At 35.9% G+C, this 22477-nt stretch overlaps 3 protein-coding genes across 3 annotated transcripts; all 3 read right to left on the bottom strand.

The window, feature by feature from the left end:
- Nucleotides 1-3855: 3855 nt before the first annotated feature.
- Nucleotides 3856-6147, bottom strand: LOC132175812 (NADH dehydrogenase ubiquinone 1 beta subcomplex subunit). Its single transcript, XM_059587869.2, has 4 exons — nt 5917-6147; nt 5731-5817; nt 5555-5650; nt 3856-4126 (listed from the first exon to the last, which is right to left on the bottom strand). The coding sequence occupies exons 1-4, from the start codon at nt 6052-6054 to the stop codon at nt 4070-4072; spliced, it is 378 nt and encodes a 125-aa protein (XP_059443852.1). The 5' UTR covers nt 6055-6147; the 3' UTR covers nt 3856-4069.
- A 3780-nt stretch (nt 6148-9927) lies between these two features.
- On the bottom strand, nt 9928-11995 carry LOC132175274 (L-lactate dehydrogenase A). The gene is made up of 2 exons (XM_059587159.2): nt 11311-11995; nt 9928-10563 (listed from the first exon to the last, which is right to left on the bottom strand). Exons 1-2 carry the CDS (start codon nt 11917-11919, stop codon nt 10120-10122), a joined length of 1053 nt encoding a protein of 350 aa, XP_059443142.1. The 5' UTR covers nt 11920-11995; the 3' UTR covers nt 9928-10119.
- A 5165-nt stretch (nt 11996-17160) lies between these two features.
- On the bottom strand, nt 17161-18941 carry LOC132174035 (L-lactate dehydrogenase A-like). Its single transcript, XM_088514872.1, has 2 exons — nt 18269-18941; nt 17161-17746 (listed from the first exon to the last, which is right to left on the bottom strand). The coding sequence occupies exons 1-2, from the start codon at nt 18875-18877 to the stop codon at nt 17303-17305; spliced, it is 1053 nt and encodes a 350-aa protein (XP_088370998.1). The 5' UTR covers nt 18878-18941; the 3' UTR covers nt 17161-17302.
- Nucleotides 18942-22477: the final 3536 nt, after the last annotated feature.

Genomic DNA, 22477 nt, shown 5'->3' with positions numbered 1-22477 from the left:
CTGTCGGATAGATTTGTATAAATGCCTTGTACGACATAGCTTTGGGTATTTTTGTATAAAGAAAAGTATTTTAACAGTATTTTTTTGTATTGATAAATTACAGTTTTTCCGCTATATGAGATTGTTACAACTGGTGGTTCTATTCATTTCCTAAGTCCGTAGTCAAACGACTGCTTGTGCAGGGCGAGGGCCCCGTGGTGCCTCCAAGCATTGATGAAGTTTGTGTCAACAACGAGATGTTCAAAGCTGGCCTCTAGTTGCTCTTCCCTATCCCTATCGAGGAAATCTTGTCGTTTGTCAATCTCACTCCCCAGCAATTACTTATGAATAGTTAGCAAATAATGGTGGCTTGTTGCATCGTGTGGCCGATGAACTTTGGTCTTGCCTTGACGTCAAATGAGTTCTGATGGGATCATGATCATCACAGCTTTAAAACGCGTTGTTGTCATGAATAGTGTAAGTATACATATAAGCACATCCCAATCTCCATACCTAGACGATGTAGGATGCCACATGAAGCCACGCCCGGCAGTTCCACCTGTACTGTAGTGACACAAATAATTAGCTAGGCTAAGATAGCTTGGTTAGAGGGTTAATTGGACTTTTGGGTCACCAAGAATAGCTAGAGGGCCATTTTGAGAATTTTGGACTTTCTAACCGAACGCTCGTGTGGGGACCACACGAACGTACGCTTGCAATAGTACACAAGTGCTTGTGTAGGGACCAGCCCGAACATACGTTGACCATTGGATATTGTCCGAGCGTACGACTGCAATCTTATAATCGCGGTGTAAACAGTACACGAATGTTCGGCACAATAGTACCAAACGCTCGTTGCACTGCAGGCCTGCTCTTGCAGAGCTCATAGTTTTTCCCACCCTATAAATATCCCCCTCCCATGCCCATACCAACCCATTCTGCCCTCTAAGTCCTAAAGAAATCCTACATGAGTGTTGTTGTAAGCTTTTGAGAGATTTCCTTGGTGTTCTTGTAGAGAATGAAGGAATCTCTTAAGGACTCTTGTTGTAGAAAGATAATCATCTTATTTCTAGTGTTTTCTTAGATGTTATGCTAGCGTTACATTGTTATAGTAGCGTAGTTGTTATAAACTAAGAAGGTTTAAGTTTTAGTCTCGTTTTGAGTATTTTCTTCTCATTAGATGGATAATTGTTGCATATTGATTTATTTTATTTTTTTTTGGGGCTAAGATGTGTTAGATACCCTTTTGTAACCTTGAAACCAGTTGATGGACCAAATGAGGTTCTACTTGAACCTCTTTGGCCGAACACTCGGCCTCAAGCCCGAACGTTCGCCTAGAAGCATTTTAGGGGGAACGCAATTTAGCCCAATTAGTCCAGAACTTTGTTTTCGACATTTCAGGGTCTAGGTTCATTGTAGCTTGGACTTAGGACTAATGATAGGCTTTTCATAGATTTGAAGAACTTGGAACCGCCAGAGGGATTGTTGGAAGAACTATACGACTTGGGTGAGTACAAACTCACATGATACTAGGCGTTACTTTTCTCGCATTGCACGACTATTTTGTATATCAAACATGCATTTTTACAACTCTCATGAAATATATTTTGTTATTTCATGAACTCTTCATTTTGTGAAAATGTGTTACTTAACAAGATAACAAACCTGATGAGATTGTAAGAACATGCATGTAAAATACGAACAAGACTAATTACATCGTATAATATAGTACACCGGTACGTGTGAGATAATGGTCATGAGCTTACTATACATGTTAATTCTATGGTCAAATGTGTGTGATCGAGGATGTGATATACAAACCTTGGATCCAATGTTACATCTATATGTATTAATTAGTATCAATAAACTCAAAAGTAATTAAGTTTGTATAGGAGACCTTCCATGTAACATACTCCAATTCTCCTATAAATAGGAGTCTTTGGTATTGTAAATTTAATCAAGTGAATAAGAGCAACAATCTAACCCTTAGGGCTTTTATCCTGTAAATGTAGATCATATACCGAACCACGTAAATTCCTGTGTTTATTTTCTTCGTTTGGCATTTTCCTTTAATTTATTTGCGATTATCTTTTCTGTCATGGTATCAAATCTACAGGCTAACGTCAGTGTTTCAATCTTGGATTGCAATACCATGATTAATTGTTATTCTTGTTTTCATGTCCCTTGCAAATTTTAAAGATACCATGATGAATTTGTGTATCATTTTCCTTAAAAGAGAAAATAATTTTCAAATGTTTTAAAAACGCTTCTTGTTTTACCTAATTTTTTTAAGGGTTAAATACTAAAAAAACCCCTAGGATTTTGACACTTTATTTTTTTCCCTCTTAGGTTTTGATTTATATCACAAGAGGTACATGTGGTTTTGATAAAGACCAAATTGGTCCTTCCATTCATTGACCGTTAGTTGACTTAACCGAAGTCCACAACACTGACATGTGAACCAATTAAAATTTGACACCTAGCATAAGTGGCCACCTAATTTATTTTTTTATTTTTTATAAAAAATAAAATAAAAATATATATATATTTTTTCAAAAAAAAATGAAAAAAAAGAACAAAAAAAATAGGGGGTGGCCCTTGGCCATTTGGGAGTGGCCAAAACCACCCCCAATGGTAGTTTGGGGGTGGTTTTGGCCACCCCCTTGGCTCCATGGGGGTGGCTTGGTACCCACTAGGGGTGGTTTCGGTCACCCCCTTGGGCACCAAGGGGGTGGCTCGGCCACCCCCATCCGGCCAGATGAGGTTTTTTTTTTTTTCTTTTTTTCTTTTTTCTTTGAAAATTTTTTTTTTTTAATTTTTTTTTTTTAAATAAAAAAATTTAATTAGGTGGCCACGTCATTACTGATGACGTGGCCACTTATGCCAAGTGTCGAATTTTAATTGGTCCACATGTCAGTGATGTGGACTTCCGGTAAGTCAATTAACGGTCAATAGATGGAATGATCAATTTGGTCTTTATCAAAACCACAGGTATCTCCTGTAATATAAATCAAAACCTATGGGAAAAAAATAAAGTGTCCAAACCCTAGGAGGGTTTTAGTATTTAACCATTTTTTTAATATCATAGTTTATTATGCTTGCATGCACTCATTTAGAGCCTAAGATAAGGTTTGTTACGTAATGGTTTGAGGATAGGAGCCTCACATGCATTTCAGCCTCTGATCGAACGTTCTATGCATTCCGGTTGAACGTTCATCCCCGAGCTCAAACGTTCGCTCCATTGACAGAATGTTCAACTAGTGTTCAGATTGAGTAGAATCAAGGTTTTGTGATCTTTTAGTTTTTCATTAACTTTTGCTTTTTTCTTCTTTTTCTTTTTCCTCAATTTTTTGTTAATTTTGTTGCTTTATTCATTTTTTGAAATTTTGTTTAATCTTATTATTAAGGGTATTTTTGTCATTTTGGGTTGTGAGATGAAGACATTGTAACCCCAATGATTGATTCACTTGATTGGTGGGACATTGCAAAAATTGAACATTGAAGAGGATATTGCAAAAAGAATAATAGTTAAAAGGAATAAATGTAATTTCTCCTAAAAAAGAATTATCATGCACATTGCACCATGCCTGTTTTAGGCTTTAGGAACCAGATCACAACAGATCCACTTGATTTATTCCACACCATATACACTTCAGAATGAAAATGGGTTTTCCATTTTATCCAGCTGCTCCTCGAAGCATATTCAACTTCAATCATTTTTCATTTATATTGAATTGAATTTGTAATAGTACTCTATAATTCACATTTAGTTACTTATTTTTACACCCAAAATGCAGGTTTCCTTGGTGACAACAAATAGCCTATCCCAATACTGCAACACAGCACACATTTGCATTAAGCAATAAACACATAACAAAACATGAATTTATGCATCTTGTCATCGGAATCATCATAAAAAGGGATTAAAAGAAAACCAAGTTTTGCTATTTGTTTGAAGATGTTTGTTTTGCTGACACATAAACATGGTGCATTATTTTCACATTTCACACAATGAAAGCATGCCAATAAACAAAAGGAGACACATAATTGGAACAACAATAACTGTTCAATTAGTTGCCCATAGCTCTAACTATGGTTCGCCACCAAGCTCCACTCGTAGATTGTCGTATGGAAGCACTTTTGGTGCCTGCTCAACAGAAAAAGGGAAATGCCACCATTAAGCATCAGAAAGCATTAAATTATCTACAAAAGCATCAGAAATGATAAAAGATATACAAATGTCAAAACCCAGAGGAATATACAGACAAGTTATTACACGTGAAAGATACAGACCAAACACTCAAGAAGAAGAGGACCCTATACTTCCCGACATAATAGCTCCTCAGGAAGTATGTTTAATCAGTTCACTTTCCAAAAGAACTAGTTTTAGCATCATATTTTGATGCAGACAGTTAAAAGCAAGCTTAAATACCAAAATCGTTTCAAATTACGGACTAAATTTGATATAGACATTAATCAATACCCTTCATAGGCTACTTAAGTGTGTAGAATTTCCAGCTATGGGCTATAGTTATGGTCCGCAATTCTAACAACGGGTTTCATACAATATGTTTTATTTTGTTACTTAAATTTGAACTTAATAGTCAAAGTCCATATAGTCCAAGTCTTATTAGAGTTACGTTTAGTTTTTTTTATAAATACTGATGTAACACTTCCAATTACAACAAGTCTGAGAATTTTTGGTAAAAAATGCTCTTGAGAATTATGCATTACAACCCTATCTAAAGTGTGATGCTGAAGAAATCCTATGTGCAATACTTAAGAAAACTAGGTGTGATGCCTAGATCTACCTTCTTTTCGCTCTTATTTTCCTATTCAGATTTCACCGATTTCTGTTGAGATCTATTTTCCAATGTTTACAAATTCAAATCAAATTGGAAGCTATTTTCTAATAAATAACCAACAAGCAACTCAAGTCAATGAAGTCATAGATCCCACAACTAAGGACCAGCCACATGAACCATTCCAAATGTTCAGATCATTGCAATGTTAGAAAAATCCCATATTCTGTTGCATCTAAAGCCACTTTTCGATATTTCTTATCTAACTGATTGACCCCCTTCTGGACGTTTTCCAAACAAATTCCATTAAGAATGTCAAGGAAATACCTCCTAAATCATCTCAGCATAACAGAATAGATCATCCGAATGCAAACACAGATCAAACACCTGATAAGGACGCAGCAAGATAGAATATCTACTGATCAGGTTGTTGTATTTTCAAATCTATACAGTCAATGTCAAACACTACGTACATGATTATCTCTTGTAACTATAAATACAAAGCCTATACCTATCTTACGGTAAATCAGTACAAATTACTCAATCATATTGCAAACACTTATAAATAATATTACCACCCCCCTTATGCCATCAAAAATTGGCAAGAAACTCATCCCAGAATAACAACAAGGCAATAAATTCACTTCATCAACAATAGATAAACCACAGCGCATAACTACGTTTGATGTAATACAAACGGCCATAGAAAATCAACGTATTACTTGGAAAATCCAAAGCACGAAACTAAAGATCAAGTTGGAGCTTTGACTTACAAATGGTGTCTTAGAGGCTTTATCGTTCCACACAGCCAACAATCCCAGAGAAGCGAAAAAGCCCAAACCCCCGCACAGCCAAGCCAATGCTTCATACTGTCTCCAAATTCACAAAAATCTTCAAATTCCTACTTAAGATAATCAGAAATGGAGCTCATGAATAGATGAATTGTTACCTTTCCAACTGTATCCGCAATGCGATCTATACAGGGCTCGGGAAATGCGGTCCCGTTGTCCCAAACCAGCTCGTCGTTGACATGAAGCTGAAAGAGCAAGAACAGGTACAACGTTGTTAGGGCCTCCTAAGACCAAAAACATAGGGATTTGGAAAAAAAAAAAAAAAAAAGGGTTGATGTGCTCACAGGTTTGTCGGGGACGATGTGTTTGCCGACTGGGAGGCCCATGCCGGACCGAAGGCGAAGAGAGGAGGCGACGGAGCGACCAACGACGCCGTTTCCGCCCATGATTGTAGACGCTACCTTGCTCAATCTCCCTGCCATGTTTGTTTCCCCGATTTCCTTGTTTCGCTAGAACCCAAGACTCAATTTTCTTTCTCCTTTTGTGAGTGCTTGTTCGGTTCTTCCCAAAAGGGAATGGGGATCAACGACGCCGTTTCAAGTGTTGTGCGGTGCCCCTTGTATTATTGGGCCGCTAGGTTTTTGTTTTTGGGTGGATTAAAAGTAATGTCTGCAGGACGGATGGGTGAGTTTGGACCTTACCGTCCCAGCCCAACGAAGGAACAATGGATTCCTTTTTGCATCACTGCTTCGGTTTCCAAAAAATAAAAATAAGGGCCTGTTTGGCTCTGTTCAGTGAAAAATAAAATTGTTTAAAATGAGAAAAGAAGTTTGTGTTTTGAATTCTCTGGCTTCGATATTTCAGCCGATAGCATTCCTTACAATATATCCATTCAAAAATTTGTTCATTGCAATTATTATTGTCATTCAAAAGGATAGTTTCCTTGTAGAGTTGCATGCTTTTGCCAACTTTAATAATTCACTACAAAAAAAAAAAGGTCATTAGTTGCCGCTAATTTTTTTAAAAGTTTTTGATCCTGTTATTAGCGGTGATCCTGAGAATTGCCGCTATTTACTCATCATTAGTGTCAGTCATTAGCGGCGACATGTAAAAGTCTTCGTGCTACTGACCTCTCATCAGCAGCAACTTTTGAGTCGCCGCTATTTGTTTGGTCACTAATGACCATATTGCTTGTAGTATTCCTTCTCTGCATGTTTACATGTTGAAAAATGCTTCATTTCCTCCTCTCATCCTTCTCTTACATATTGCACTTCTTTTACATGTGTGGCACTTCTCTTGCATGTTGCACCCTCTTTTTTGACAAAATCTTTCCTTGATGAGTTTTCGTCATGATTTGGCGCCTTGGTTGTCTTCCTTATACGTTGTGATTTGGCTATTATTGTGATTAACAGATATGAGCGTATTATTTGGAAAAATATCATCAAATGTCTTAATAGGCTCCCTCAAGCTAAGTGCAACTTTCATGACGCTGAGATTGTTAGGTAATGTAAGAAACCAATTGGACATCAAGGGCTTCGTACAAGTGTCATATTTTCAGTCTTTTGTAGATATGAACCGCACCTATAATTTTTTTTATGCAACTTTTTGGCGCACAAAGTGAAAATTAATTTCAATGTGCTCCGTGCGTGCCTCAAATATTGGATAGGCGGTTAGGTATGTGGCTCCAAAATTATCACACTACAAAGTATAGTGTTCCGTGTAATTACTAGGTTGTGATTAGTTTACTTAAAGATTTAGCAATGGTTCTCAGTTCGTTAGGAGCCGTTTTGGAGAGGTTTTATGAGTTTTTCAACACTGACCGAACGTTTGCCAGTACCCCCTAAATGGTATTTTTCGCAAAAAGAATATTCTTGCTTATTTTTATGATCCTCAATACAGAAAAAAGAATTCAGGAATTATTAAATATAGGACTATAGGGGTGCATTCAATCCTCAACAAAGAGGAAGCCAGGGCAATAACGATGAAGGAATTTGAGCACTGATGTAGCTAACAGCCACCTTCATAGTCGATTTATTAGGGTCGTCACCTTCTTCTACTCAACTAGTGGAAGTATCCACCGTTTTCTTTTGTCTGTTAAGCCTCACAGCTATAGGACTTCCTAAATAAAACTGCAATCGTAGTTTATCAACCACTCACATGACCACCGAGATCTTCGACTTAGCTCCCAAAGGTAATCCACCCGGCCCTTCCCCAACTTAGAAAAGGGGAGCGGAAGATAACGAAAGGGAGACAAAGTCCTAACTAAATCATAACAAAAGAACCTCCATCTACATCATAAGACAAGCTACCCATTCCATCTATCATATCAGTCAAGTCGATCCAATTCGTTCTTATCTATAGATAACGCAAGAGAGAACTTATGACTTCGCAGATGGAAAGGGATTCGAACCCCAGGTATTCCTATCAATACTTTGGTTTTCAAGACCGACTCTTTCAACCACTCAGACATCCATCCCTTTTGCGCTTCGCCCGCCCTATCTATCTGCGCACTGGCAGGTAGGGGCTAGATCACTGAACGTTTGGGACCAAAACCAAGAAACTGCTAAGTAAACAGTACACCGAACGTTCACGAGGGGACCACATTGAACGTTCGTTGACCAAATTTTGACCCGTTGGGTAATTACTAAATGTACGCTTGCAACTCTGAAATACTGTACACACAGTACAACGAACGTTCGGCCATAAACCACCGAACATTTGCTGCACTGCAGACTGTTACAGCAGGCCACCAGCGCCCTCAGCTTTTCTAAACCTATAAATACCTCCTCCCACACCCTCCTAAACCTCATTCTGCCTTCTGAGCCGTAGAAAAACTCTACTTGAAAGTTTGGTGAATTTGAGAATGAGAAGAGCTTTTCTTGTAGGTTTTGCTCAAGAAAGGTAACATTCTTGTCCTAATTCGTGTTTTACTTAGTTGTTATTCTGTTTAGATAGTATTCCATAATCTTGGTTATAGTTTTGAGGTTATATTGTCCATCTAGGTTTTAATCTTGATTTTCGCATGATTTGGTTTTTCATTATTGTTTAGCGTATTGTATTTTGCATGGTGTGGCTAACCCAATTTTTTTTTTCCTTTTTTTTTTTGAAAAAAATATAATTTTTTAATCTTTTTAATTTATATGACACATGTCGATTTTTTATTGGTGCTGAAGTGGCGTTCCTTTAAATTTTGATCGAAATTTTAACCGAGGTACCATCTCCGTCTTTATGAAAACCACAAGTACCTCCTGTGATAAAAATAAAAACTTAGGTAGGAAAAAAAAAATTTAAACCCTAGGGGGACTAAAGTATTTAACCCTTTTATTTATTTAAAACATGGGTTAAAGAATATTATAAGAGATTGGGATTGGGATAAAACTCATTTATCACCTACAATTTATGAAAGAGTTAAAAATTCCTTAAGCCAATGATTTCTGGAAAAACAAGCCCAAAACCGAAACCGTAAAACCTTCCCCAATGAGCCCAAGCCTTTAGGGCCTTTTTGCAAGCAAAGCCCAAGTCCACCTTCTCTGAACGAGCGCTCGCCTAGGGGACCACACCGAGCGCTCGTCTGAACCTCAAGCCACCCTTATGAAAAACCGTACTCTGAACACTTTTGGCTTTTTGCGAACAGTACACGAGCACTCGCATGAATAATACACACGAGCGCTTGCTGACCATTTTTAGACCCTTGGTTAATACCTGGAACGCACGCTTGAAAAGCATTTTTGGCTCATTGTGAACGGTACACAAGGGCTCGCCTAGGGGACGACAACGAGCACTCATTCCTTTCATGTTATTATGTTGTCAAGTTCTTGTTTTATAATAAGCCTAAGCATTCCCTTAAAGTCATGAATACTCATTTTAATGTTTTAAACCTTTTGCTTTCTTGTTATTATGTTGTCAAGTTCTTGTTTTATAATAAGCCTAAGCATACTTAAAGTCATGAATACTCATTTTAATGTTTTAAACCTTTTGGTGTTATGGTAAGCCTTTGTATGCTTTCCTTGTTAAAGAGACTTACTTCAAAAAGTGTTTTCGAAAAATGCCATTAAGAACACTTGTGTTATGTTTTTGTGCTTATAATGGACCATTTACCGTATGCAAAAAGTGTTTTCAAAAGCTTCAAACTCCTCTTGAATTCTGCATTTAATTAATGTCCGAAGAAGACCTTCCTTTTGTAGTGTCACAATGAAATTTGTTAGTTCAAACGATTCTTCGATGGATTGTTGTTCAATAAAATTTCTGTTTCAAGTCTCTGGTAAAAGTTTGCCTGTATTACTCTAATTGTTGTTCAATAAGATTTCAATTACTTCAAAAAAGGATGTATTACAGCACCAAAACATACATTTCGATAGCCATAATAATCTTATACATTAAACAAAAGCAAAAAGTAAAAGGAAACATACAGGTAAACTAGCCCATACAAAATAAAAGCGTCCCAGGTGCTAGTTGCAGTTCCTTATTGCAGAAAAGTCTTACCACACGTATTCTCATTCTCAGATTGTCAAGTGCATATAGTATGAAGCACTAGTTAAATCCTAAGCTCATATTTCCAACTGGTTCTGCACCTCCAGGATGGTCTGAGCCGATTTCCTCAACCGTTGCGCCTCCTCTTCCGTCAGATGCACATTGGTGACACCCAAGACCCCACCCCGACCGAGCTGGGCCGGCAAGCTCAAGAACACGTCACCACCATCAATGCCATGGAACCCCCTTGCAAGGACCGAGACCGGGTGGATCTTCCGCTGGTCTCGAAGCAGGTCTCGAGCCAGGCTAGCCACAGAGTACCCAATGGCCCACGATGTGTAGCCCTTGAGGCTTATCACTTCATAAGCACTATCGATGACTGCTTTGTGAATGTTCTCTAAGGTTTCCTTTTCGTACGCGATTTGTTGCTTCTCCAGGAAGCTCAGTATTGGCACGCCGCCTACACTGATGCTCGACCACAGCGCCACCGAGCTGTCACCGTGCTCCCCCACTATGTAAGCCTACAGTCATAATTACAAGCAAAACAGGTTAACTAAAAGTCTAAAAGCAAATGCCACACTCAAAATTAGCATTTTGTTTTTTATTTTTTTTTTAGTGTTAATTCAAAGATGGTTTTTACTTCATTCAATAAGATTTAAACAAATACAGAAGTTTGTATTACCGAAGCAAATAAATTTAACATATTAAAAATTAAAATTAATTAATTCGGTATCATACAACCTTCTTCATTTATTTGAGAGAATCTCAATCCCTAAATAGCATTTCCCAAATACAAAACACTGCAAAGCAAAAAATTACACTTAAAATTTTTTTTTGCCAACCAACTCGTTAGTCAACAATTAACAAACCTTTTTTATACTTTTCGTCCTTGATTTTTAATTTTCAAACAGGGTAGGCTTGAAAATAGAAATACTAATTGAAAATAGCCTTTCATGTTTCAGTTTTCCACACCAAATTTTTTGAAAAGAAAAAAAAAAAAAACTAATCAGAATGATTGCATATATGACGAAGAATACCCAAACAAAAGACAACAAAAATCCTGAAATTCTGTAGCTCCACACTCTGTCAAGTACAGTAAAATTATAATTGATTGTGTTACCTAAAAAAATGTGCAGTTGAGAGCTTGCAGTTAAGTAAACTTAATGCACCTGATCAGTCGTACCACACGTTATTCAATGTAATTTGAATTCAAAATTTCAAAATAATATCTTGAATAAAAAAGGTGGAAGGGAATATCTGCCACTGACCTGGACATCCTGAGCGTTTGCATCGAGATGATCGGCAATGAGGAACCGAAACCTGGACGAGTCGAGATTGGTACCCGACCCGATAACCCGATTGGAGGGGAACCCGGATAGCTTCCATGCCACGTAAGTAAGCACATCCACGGGGTTGGAAACGATCATCAGAATGGAATCTGGGGAGTAGCGCGCAAGAGGGGGTATAATCCCCTTGAAAAGAGCCACGTTCCTCTGCAGCAGGTTCAGCCTAGACTCGTCCGGAATCTGGCGGGCCCCGGCGGTGACGATGCAGAGATCGGATCCGACGGTGACGGCGTAGTCGACGGAGGCGTGGATTTTGGTGCGGGGGAGGAAGGCAGCGGCGTGCTGGAGGTCGAGCATCTCGCCGCGGAGCTTGTCGGGCTTGGCGTCGATGAGGACGAGCTCGTCGGCGAGGTCTTGGGTGAGGATGGTTTGGGCAATGGCCATGCCCACATTGCCGGCCCCGATGACGGAGATCTTGGTGTGGCGCTTGGTCGGCGACGGAGGGGCGGCGCTGTGGATGGGCTTGAAGAAGGCCTCGGTTAGATCGAGGCCTCCTGGGCCAAGCGACGACGTTGAAAAAGTCTTGTGCATTGTGAAAGCTGAGTTATGGGAGATTTTTGTGTTTGGGTTTTTTGAATGATGCAGAGAGCGTTGGAGTTTGTGAGGTATTTATAGCTGGAGTCTTGGAGAGGAAGAAAAGCTGTGGGCCAGTGGAAGCTGGAGATTGTGCAGCAGAGCAGTTGAATGGGGAGAACGTTATGGCGTATCAACGGTCAACGTTCTGGAACACCAACTGTCCTATATTTCCTCTACACGTGCTTCTGACTCCACGTTATGGAGTTTCAACGGTCAACGTTCTGGAACAACTGCTTTTTTTATTTCCCTTTCATTAAGTGCTGAATGTTAACTCACCAAATCTTAACATAATCTCCAACTTTACCTTTCTTTTCTCTCCATTTTTTTTTTTCTTTTAATAAGTAAAATACTAAAAATAAGGATTTTTAGGAAAAATATAATCTTTATAAAAAAAATTAAAGAAATAAAATTTAAATGATATAGATAAAAAATAAGGGATAAATGTAAAATTAATCCGGCCTAAATTGCAAATCATTCCATGTTATATTAAAAAAAAAATTATAGGTCACTGTAGTTGGCCTAAATTACAAATTACTCCAAGTGGTATAAAAAATAAATAGTTTACTCTATGAAATCAATTTCTGTTAAAGAATTTAGCAAAATCTGTCATTTTGCCAACTAAGATTACACATCAGCCATCACTCCACGTCATACTGCTACAATTAATTAACATAATCTCTTAGTTCTTCAAAATTTTATTCTATGCATAACCCTCCCTCATCTTCCTCAGCCACTTTATAAAATGCAACCGTCAAATTCTCGCAAAATAATCCCAAACCATAGCAAGGAATATGAAAATGAGGGAGGGTTACGCAAAGAGTAAAATTTTGGTGTTAAAAGAGATTATGTTAATTTACTATACTAGTACAACATATCAAAGTAATATATTATGTTAAGTTACTTTTTTTTTTTTTTGAACAAATACTCGATTAATCTTATTGCTAATGATCGGAAAGTGGGGTTAAGGCCCCTACAAACAATCAAGAGAAAGAGCTAAATGCTCCTTCATTACAATGTCATGAATACAATTTGGAGTAAGGTTCCTCCAAATTCTATCACCAACACCTTTTATGGCTGCTTTCGCCAAACTATGAGTAGCCTCATTTGCTTCCCTAGGAACATAAACACAGGACCACCATGGGAATGTTAAATTACTTAACGAAAATTGATTGTAGGAAATAAATTGTTATTTTGACCTACTCTAAAGACCTATAAATTATTTTTGATACCACAAGAAGTGATTTGTAATTTAGCTCAACTACAGGGATCTATATATTATTTGTTATACTACAATAAGTGATTTGTAATTTAGACAAATCACATTGACCAATTTTGCATTTATCCCAAAAAAATAAATAATTGGATGTATGATGTCTTTTAAAACTCATTAACTAGACTAAATAAAGTAGGTTTTGATTAGCCATCCTGCAGCGGGTGACCGGCCACCCATGACAACTCTAGGTTTTCCTTTCTTTTTTTTGTCTTCTTCTTCTTTTTCTTTTTTTTATTAAATTTGAGTTTTTTTTAATAATAAAAAAAAAGATGGGATTTTTGGTAATTTTGGTTCAACTTCAATTAGAATACATATATTATTACCAAACTAAGGAATATGAATAATTATTCCATTCAACTTTTGTCTAGTCCTAGTAATTTCTATTCATTTTCCTAATGAAATACTCAATCTGTGAACCAAACGAGGCCTATATATTTATATAAAAAAATAAATTAAAAAAATTATTTTTTTAAAACACTTAAATTCACCTTTTTATTTTAACTATTTTATTTAAATATTATTTCTCAATTTTTTTTTTCTTGGACCCCCAAGGTGCTCCAAGGGTGGTGCAACCACCCCTGGTAGATTTGAGGGTGGCTTGGCCATCGCCGATGGCAACGGGGGAGGCCGCGGCCACCCTCTTAAACTTTTTTTATTATTATTAAAAAACGAATTTAAGGGTTAAAATAAACTTTTGAAAAGAAAAAAAATTGGTTTTTTTAGAAAAAAAATTGTCCATTTTTTCATGAAATAGTTTATTCTCCTCTTTTTTAGAGGAATAGTTATTTATGTGTATAAGGAATAAGTAATTCCTACGAGAATAATTATTCTTAGGAATAGACCTTTACCAACCAGAATAATAGTTTCCATTTCGGGTCTATTTCAGAAACCAAACGGGCCCTTAAAAAAGAAAGAATTGTTGGACCACATTTATAAATGGAGCAGTGGAAACCACTCCTCCCGGGTTTCATTTCAAACATAAAAGTTAGATAGAAAGCGAGAGAGAATATAAGTTAACCGGAGATGAGGAGGTTGAGGAAAATGTTAGGGAGGGTGTGTTTGGCAAAGGACTTGAAAAAAAAAAAAAAAAAAAAAAAAAAACTATTTCTCTTAAAATCAACCCCAATATTCTTACTTTTTACATCAATCAGTTTTGAGGGCTGCTAGGCATCCCAACACTTTTTCCTAAATTCCCTTTCCCAAATGATCTGAACCCCACATTCATTTAAGAAAAAAAATATATATATATAAATTTCTTTATTTATTGAATAGACCAGATCATTTGGAAAAATGAATTTGGGAAAAAATGTTGGGATGTCTAGTATTATCCATCAGTTTTTATTACTATTCAAATAAAAAAATCACTACAAACAAATTTTTGTTCACTTTTCATACAAATCATTCTTACTTTTTTTCTCTCACATCAATCAAATCTGCTACAGTTCCAGTCCACTTCATTTTTCAAGTCCTTTGGCAATCACACCCTCGACAACCACTTGGGGTTGAGTTGCGACGCTCTCAAGCAATTCCTTGAATCTTCGATCGACGTCCCATTTCTCTATGTACTTAATTTCTTCGATTCTTTCAATTAAGAGCAACAGTTTTTCTTAATTTAAAAAACTAATATATTTGTTTTCTTATCTAAATACACTCAACAATAACTTTCCTTATCATTTTCCTATATCGTTAAATATTAATATTCTTTCAAATCAATGTTAGAATATATATATTTCTTTTAATAAAATAAAGATAAAGAAAGTTAAAATGTTTTCCTAAATTAGTAATGTTATACCGACTACACTTTTTTATATCTATTTTTCATCTCTCTTAGGTGGCTTTTAAAACTACCATTAAATTTGAAAATAATTTTTATTGAATTTTAATTCAAATGTGGTTTTAAAAGCCGCCTAAACAAAATAAAAAAATAGATATGAAAAAGTGTAAGTGTGTATAGTATTATTATTCTTCCTAAATATTAGCTAGCACCGAAGGTTTTTCTTAGTTTAGGGAAGACCCAAAGAAAAATGATTTTGGGAATTATCCCGTTTTGAAAAGAAAAAAAAAAAAAAAAAAAGAATCTAATGCTAATGCCCTAAGACCTTTCAACTGTATATATGAAAAAATTTATATAAAATTTATTTACTTGATTAAATAGTTCAACGATTCAAAATTTATTTAAACACGTTAATCTCTTATAGACTCTTCTAATTACTATCCAATTTGTAAAGAATATGAATTGAATAAGAAATTAATGATGAACATCCCATGATATACCCTACTAGCCTCCCTTAATAATTTTTTCACAAACAAATTCCATGTGCCCTCCTTGGCGGTTGGGCTACATCCTACATATGGTTACAAATTTCTTTGTGGGACCCAGAACATATCTTCATAATGCTAGATTTCTATGTCGATGCATTTTTTTTTAGTTGCCCTACTTGAGTTTATTTTTTTAAGGGTTAATTATTTTTCTAGTATCTAAATTTTCATGTTTTTATTTTTATTTTTTTAACCTAAGTTTCAATTTCCATTATAGATGATACATAACTTATGGGTAAATATCAATTTAGTACCTTTGTTGCCATTCAGTTAGCCAAACTAATGAATTGTCATGTGGGTGGTTTCAGCTAACCTCTACGGCCTGTCTGTTGTGGTTGAACCACTCTTAAGTCCCTTCAGGTGGTCGGCTACTTCCAATGGCCAAAAAGGGGTGGCCGAAACTACCCCCAAATGCCTTGGGAGTGGTCAAGTCACCCCCCAGAGGCCATGGGGGTGGTTCAACCACCCCAGACCGGCTGTAGGAGTGGCCAAAACCACTCTCATTGTATTCCGTTAGTTTGGCTAACAGAATGGTGACAGAGGTACTAAACTAGTATTCACCCATAAGTTAGGTATCATCTGTGATATAAATTGAAACCTAGGTAAAAAAAAATCAAAACATGAAAACCGAAGTATTAAAATGTCATTAACCCTTTCACTTAGTATGCTAAATTAGGATCAGGATTCCTATAATTTCTTTAAAATTGTAGATTCTCAAATTACATAATTTAGATTGTTTTTAGGTATCGAAACGCTTGAAAAATGCTACCTATTAAAAATATAGCATGTTATCGAGGTAACAAAAAAAAAATTCCTTCCAAAAAGGCTCATTTTCACTTGGTAGAGACAATTTTTGAGTCAAAACTTTCTTACAACGTAGAGAAAAAGAACCTGATGAAAATATACTCAATTCTCAACTGATATGTATCACATTTTTACAATGTGACATTTTTCAAGTGTTTCAATGCTTAAAAACAATCAAAATTGTGTAATTTGAAAATCTACTATTTCTTTTAAATTGTATGATCCTAATCCGCTAAATTAGTAGGCCAATTATTTTCGAGTTTCAATTATAAGGTCAAGAGCTTTGTGCTTAGTCAGATATGGATATGGTTGATACATGTTAAATTATTATTTATTTTAAAAGTTTAAATTAATAAGAAATAATAAACTTAATTATTTAATCACTACTTTAACATTTTTTTCTCACGTATGCACTCAAATTCTCCTTTAATAAGTAAGGCAAAACACACGGTAGAATATTTAACTGAAATGCTTACACTAATAAGAAATTATGAATTTAATCATTTATTTAATATTATAACAATTTGCATATGGACCCATTTACCATATGAAAAAGTGTTTTCAAAAGCTTCAAACTCCTCTTGAATTCTGCATTTAATTAATGTCCGAAAAAGACCTTCCTTTTGTAGTGTCACAATGAAATTTGTTAGTTCAAAGGATTCTTCGATGGATTGTTGTTCAATAAAATTTCTGTTTCAAGTCTCTGGTAAAAGTCTGCCCGTATTACTCTAATTGTTGTTCAATAAGATTTCAATTACTTCAAAAAAGGATGTATTACAGCACCAAAACATACATTTGGATAGCCATAATAATCTTATATATTAAACAAAAGCAAAAAGTAAAAGGAAACATACAGGTCAACTAGCCCATACAAAATAAAAGCGTCCCAAGTGCTCATATTGTCAAGTGCATATAGTATGAAGCACTAGCTAAATCCTAAGCTCATATTTCCAACTGGTTCTGCACCTCCAGGATGGTCTGAGCCGATTTCCTCAGCCGTTGCGCCTCCTCTTCCGTCAGATGCACATTGGTGACACCCAAGACCCCACCACGACCGAGCTGGGCCGGCAAGCTCAAGAACACGTCACCACCATCAATGCCATGGAACCCGCTTGCAAGGACCGAGACCGGGTGGATCTTCCGCTGGTCTCGAAGCAGGTCTCGAGCCAGGCTAGCTACAGAGTACCCAATGGCCCACGATGTGTAGCCCTTGAGGCTTATCACTTCATAAGCACTATCGATGACTGCTTTGTGAATGTTCTCTAAGGTTTCCTTTTCGTACGCGATTTGTTGCTTCTCCAGGAAGCTCAGTATTGGCACGCCGCCTACACTGATGCTTGACCACAGCGCCACCGAGCTGTCACCATGCTCCCCCACTATGTAAGCCTACAGTCATAATTACAAGCAAAACCGGTTAACTAAGAGCAAAAAGTAACCCTCAAAATTTTTTTGCCAACCAACTCGTTAGTCAAGGTCTATAAGCTAGTTGCTGCTGGTTTTAATCTTTATTCTATTATGATAAACTATTGAGAGAAGAGCCTACAATTCATCATTCAATGCATGGCTAATTTACAAGTGAACGTTGGCCCAATCAAAGATGAAGTATAACAATTAACAAACCTTTTTTATACTTTTCGTCCTTGATTTTTAATTTTCAAACAGGTTAGGCTTGAAAATAGAAATACTAATTGAAAATAGCCTTTCATGTTTCAGTTTTCCACACCTAATTTTTTGAAAAGAAAAAAAAAAAAAAACTAATCAGAATGATTGCATATATGACGAAGAATACCCAAAAAAAAGACAACAAAAATCCAGAAATTCTGTAGCTCCACAAACTCTAATCCGATGCTGCCCCGCTAAACTCTCCTCTACTCTCAAAAAAGGTGGAAGGGAATATCTGCCACTGACCTGGACATCCTGAGCGTTTGAGTCGAGATGATCCGCAATGAGGAACCGAAACCTGGACGAGTCGAGATTGGTACCCGACCCGATAACCCGATTGGAGGGGAACCCGGATAGCTTCCATGCCACGTAAGTAAGCACATCCACGGGGTTGGAAACGATCATCAGAATGGAATCTGGGGAGTAGCGCGCAAGAGGGGGTATGATCCCCTTGTAAAGAGCCACGTTCCTCTGCAGTAGGTTCAGCCTAGACTCGTCCAGAATCTGGCGGGCCCCGGCGGTGACGATGCAGAGATCGGATCCGACGGTGACGGCGTAGTCTACGGAGGCGTGGATTTTGGTGCGGGGGAGGAAGGCAGCAGCGTGCTGGAGGTCGAGCATCTCGCCGCGGAGCTTGTCGGGCCTGGCGTCGATGAGGACGAGCTCGTCGGCGAGGTCTTGGGTGAGGATGGTTTGGGCAATGGCCATGCCCACATTGCCGGCCCCGATGACGGAGATCTTGGTGTGGCGCTTGGTCGGCGACGGAGGGGCGGCGCTTTGGATGGGCTTGAAGAAGGTCTCGGTTAGGTCGAGGCCTCCTGGGCCAAGCGACGACGTTGAAAAAGTCTTGTGCATTGTGAAAGCTGAGTTATGGGAGATTCTTGTGTGTTGGTTTTTTGAATGATGCAGAGAGCGTTGGAGTTTGTGAGGTATTTATAGCTGGAGTCTTGGAGAGGAAGAAAAGCTGTGGGCCAGTGGAGGCTGGAGATTGTGGAGCAGAGCAGTTGAGTGGGGAGAACGTTATGGCGTTTCAACAGCCAACGTTCTGGAACAACAACTGCCCTATATTTCCTCTACGTGCTTCTGAGTCCTGACTACACGTTATGGAGTTTCAACGGTCAACGTTCTGGAACAACTGCTTTTTTTATTTCCCCTTTCATGAAGTGCTGAATGTTAACTTACCAAATCTAAACATAATCTCCAACTTTAGCTTTCTTTTCTCGATTGTTTTTTCTTTTAACAAGTAAAATACTAAAAAAATCTTATATATCGAATTTATGCATCTTAAATATAAAATATATTCTTATTGCATTTGGTGAGTTAACATGCAAAATACATCTTAAATACTACATGCAAAATACATGTAGTATGCATTGTTCACACATTCATTTCATTAGTATACTATTTCTCTTTTTACATTTTTCTTCTCTGAAAATTTTTTCCTACTTTTTCTCTTTTCACATCTCTTTTTCCAAAATTTTATCTTATTATTTCTCTCTCCTCATTTCTCTTTTCTTAAAATTGAAAAATATAATTTTTAAGAAAAATACTACCCTTATAAAAAAAAAAATTAAAGAAATAATATTTAAATGATATATAAAAAAAGGGATAAATGTTAAATTAATTCGGCCTAAATTACAAATTATTCCATGTGGTATTAAAAAAAAAAAAAAAAAATTATAGGTCCTTGTAGTTGGCCTCGACTACAAATTACTCCAAGTAGTATAAAAAAATAATTTATAGGTCCTTAAGGTATGCTAAAATAATAGTTTACTCAATGAAATCAATTTATGTTAAATAATTTAACAAAATCTGTCATTTTGCCAATTAAGATTACACATTAACCATCACTCCACGTCATATTGCAATAGTAAATTAACATAACTCTTATTTCCCCAAAATTTTATTATGTGCATAACTCTCCTTCATCTTCATCTTCGTCAGCTACTTCATAAAATGCGACCGTCAAATTCTCTCAAAATGATCTCAAATCGTAGCGAGGAATATGAAAATGATGGGTTACGCACATAGCAAAATTTTGGAGATAAAAGAGATTAGGTTAATTTACTATACCAATATGACGTGTCAAAGTAACGGATTTTGTTAAGTTACTTAACGAAAAATTGATTGTAAGAAATAAATTATTATTTTGACTTACACTGATGACCTATAAATTATTTTTTATACCACAGGTAGTAATTTGTAATTTAGGTTAACTACAGGGACCTATATATTATTTGTTATACTACAAGAAGTGATTTGTAATTTAGGTCAACTACATTGACTAATTTTGCATTTATCCCAAAAAATAAATAATTGGATGTATGGTATCTTTTATAACTCATTAACTAAACTAAACAAAGTGAGTTTTGATTAGCCATCCTGCAGCGGGTGACCGGCCACCCCTTGCAATTCTTGGTTTTCCTTTTTTTTTTTCTTTTTTTTTTTTAAAAAAAAGGATGGGGTTTTGGATAATTTTGGTTCAACTCCAATTAGAATACATATATTATCACCAAACTAAAGAATATGAATAATTATTTCATTCAACTTTCGTCTATTCCTAGTAATAGCTATTCATTTTCCTAATAGAATACTCAATCCGCGAACCAAACGAGTCATATATATATATATATATTATTTCTCAAGTTTTTTTTTCTTGGACCCCCGAGGTGCCCCAAGGGTGGTGCGACCACCTCCGATAGATTTGGGGGTTGCTTGGCCAACGCCGATGGCAACCGGGGAGGCCGTGGCCACCCTCCTAATTTTTTTTTTTTTAATAAAAAAAATTTAAGGATTAAAAGAAACTTTTGAAAAAAATTGGTTTTTTAGAAGAAAAAAAAAATTGTCTATTATTTCATGAATAGTTATTATTCTCTTTTTTAGAGGAATAGTTATTTATGTGTATAAGGAATTAGTGATTCCTACGGGAATAACTATTCTTATAAATAAATGTTTATCAAACAGAATAATAATTTCTATTTCGGGGGTCTATTCTGTAAACCAAATGGGTCCATAAAGAAGAAAGAATTGTTGGACCACATTTATAAACGGAGCAATGGAAACCAACCCTCTCGAGTTTCAATTCAAACATAAAAGTTTGAAAGCTTGAGAGTGGAAACCAACCCTCTCGAGTTTCAATTCAAACATAAAAGTTAGAAAGCTTGAGAGAATAAAAGTTCACCGGAGATGAGGAGGTTGAGGAAATCGTTAGGGATGGTGTGTTTGGCAAAGGACTTGAAAAAAAAAAAAAAAAAAAAAAAAAACTACTATTTTTCTCAAAATTAACCCAAACTTTCTTACTTTTTACATCACATTAATCACTTTTTTATTTCTATTCAAATAAAAAATTCACTATAAACAAATTTTTGTTCACTTTTTCATACAAAACATTCTTCTTTTTTTTTTTTTTTTTTTTTTTTTTCACATCAATCAAATTTATTCCAGTTCCAGTTCACTCCATTTTTCAAGTCCTTTGGCAAACACACCCTCTACAACCACTTGGGTTTAGTTGCAACGCTCTCAAGCAATTCCTTGAATCTTCGATCGACGTCCCATTTCTCTATGTACTTAATTTCTTCGATTCTTTCAATTAAGAGCAACACTTTTTCTTAAATATATATGTATTTTTTTTTAATTTAAAAAACTAATATATTTGTTTTCTTATCTCAATACACTTAACAATAACTTTCCTTATCATTTTCTTATATCGTTAAATATTAATATTCTTTCAAATCAATGTTAAAAAAGAGAGAGAAAAAATATATATTTCTTTTAATAAAACAAAGATAAAGAAAGTTAAAACGTTTTCCTAAATGAGTAATGTTATACCGACTACACTTTTTTATATCTATTTTTCAACTTCTTTAGGTGGCTTTTAAAACTACAATTAAATTTGAAAATAATTTTTATTAAATTTTAATTCAAATGTGGTTTTAAAAGCCGCCCAAACAAAATTCCTAAATATTAGCTAGCACCCAAGCTTTTTCTTAGTTTAGGGATGACCAAAAAAAAAAAAAAAAAAGATTTTGGGAATTATCCCGTTTTGAAAAGAAAAAAAAAAAAAAAAAGTTAAAAGAATCTAATGCTAATGCCCTAAGACCTTTCAACTGTATATATGAAAAAACTTATATAAAATTTATTTACTTGATTAAATAGTTCAACGATTCAAAATTTATTTAAACACTTTAATCTCTTATAAACTCTTCTAATTACTATCCAATTTGTAAAGAATTTGAATAAGAAATTAATTCATAGTATACCCTACTAGCCTCCCTTAATAATTTTTTCCCAAACAAACTCCATGTGCCCTCCTTGGCGGTTGGGCTTCATATGGTCACAAATTTCTTTGCGGGACCCAGAACATATCTTCATAATGCTAGATTTCCATGTCGGTCATGCACGTTTTTTTAGTTGCCCTACTTGAGTTTATTTTTTTAAGGGTTAATTATTTTTCTA

Source organism: Corylus avellana, chromosome 3, assembly GCF_965113065.1.
Source record: "Corylus avellana chromosome 3, dhCorAvel1.hap1.2, whole genome shotgun sequence".
Taxonomy (NCBI): domain Eukaryota; kingdom Viridiplantae; phylum Streptophyta; class Magnoliopsida; order Fagales; family Betulaceae; genus Corylus; species Corylus avellana.
This window is presented reverse-complemented; position numbering and strand designations above follow the sequence as displayed.

What these genes read in the sequence shown, in the direction of transcription:
- LOC132175812 (XM_059587869.2), bottom strand. Translation starts at nt 6,054, where the DNA reads ATGGCAGGGAGATTGAGCAAGGTAGCGTCTACAATCATGGGCGGAAAC. An exon ending in ACATCGTCCCCGACAAACCT is followed by an intron (nt 5,818 to 5,916) that starts GTGAGCACATCA and finishes TTGCTCTTTCAG; the next exon opens with CTTCATGTCAACGACGAGCT. An exon ending in TTGCGGATACAGTTGGAAAG is followed by an intron (nt 5,651 to 5,730) that starts GTAACAATTCAT and finishes ATTTGGAGACAG; the next exon opens with TATGAAGCATTGGCTTGGCT.
- LOC132175274 (XM_059587159.2), bottom strand. Translation starts at nt 11,919, where the DNA reads ATGCACAAGACTTTTTCAACGTCGTCGCTTGGCCCAGGAGGCCTCGAT. An exon ending in CAAACGCTCAGGATGTCCAG is followed by an intron (nt 10,564 to 11,310) that starts GTCAGTGGCAGA and finishes TTATGACTGTAG; the next exon opens with GCTTACATAGTGGGGGAGCA.
- LOC132174035 (XM_088514872.1), bottom strand. Translation starts at nt 18,877, where the DNA reads ATGCACAAGACTTTTTCAACGTCGTCGCTTGGCCCAGGAGGCCTCGAC. An exon ending in CAAACGCTCAGGATGTCCAG is followed by an intron (nt 17,747 to 18,268) that starts GTCAGTGGCAGA and finishes TTATGACTGTAG; the next exon opens with GCTTACATAGTGGGGGAGCA.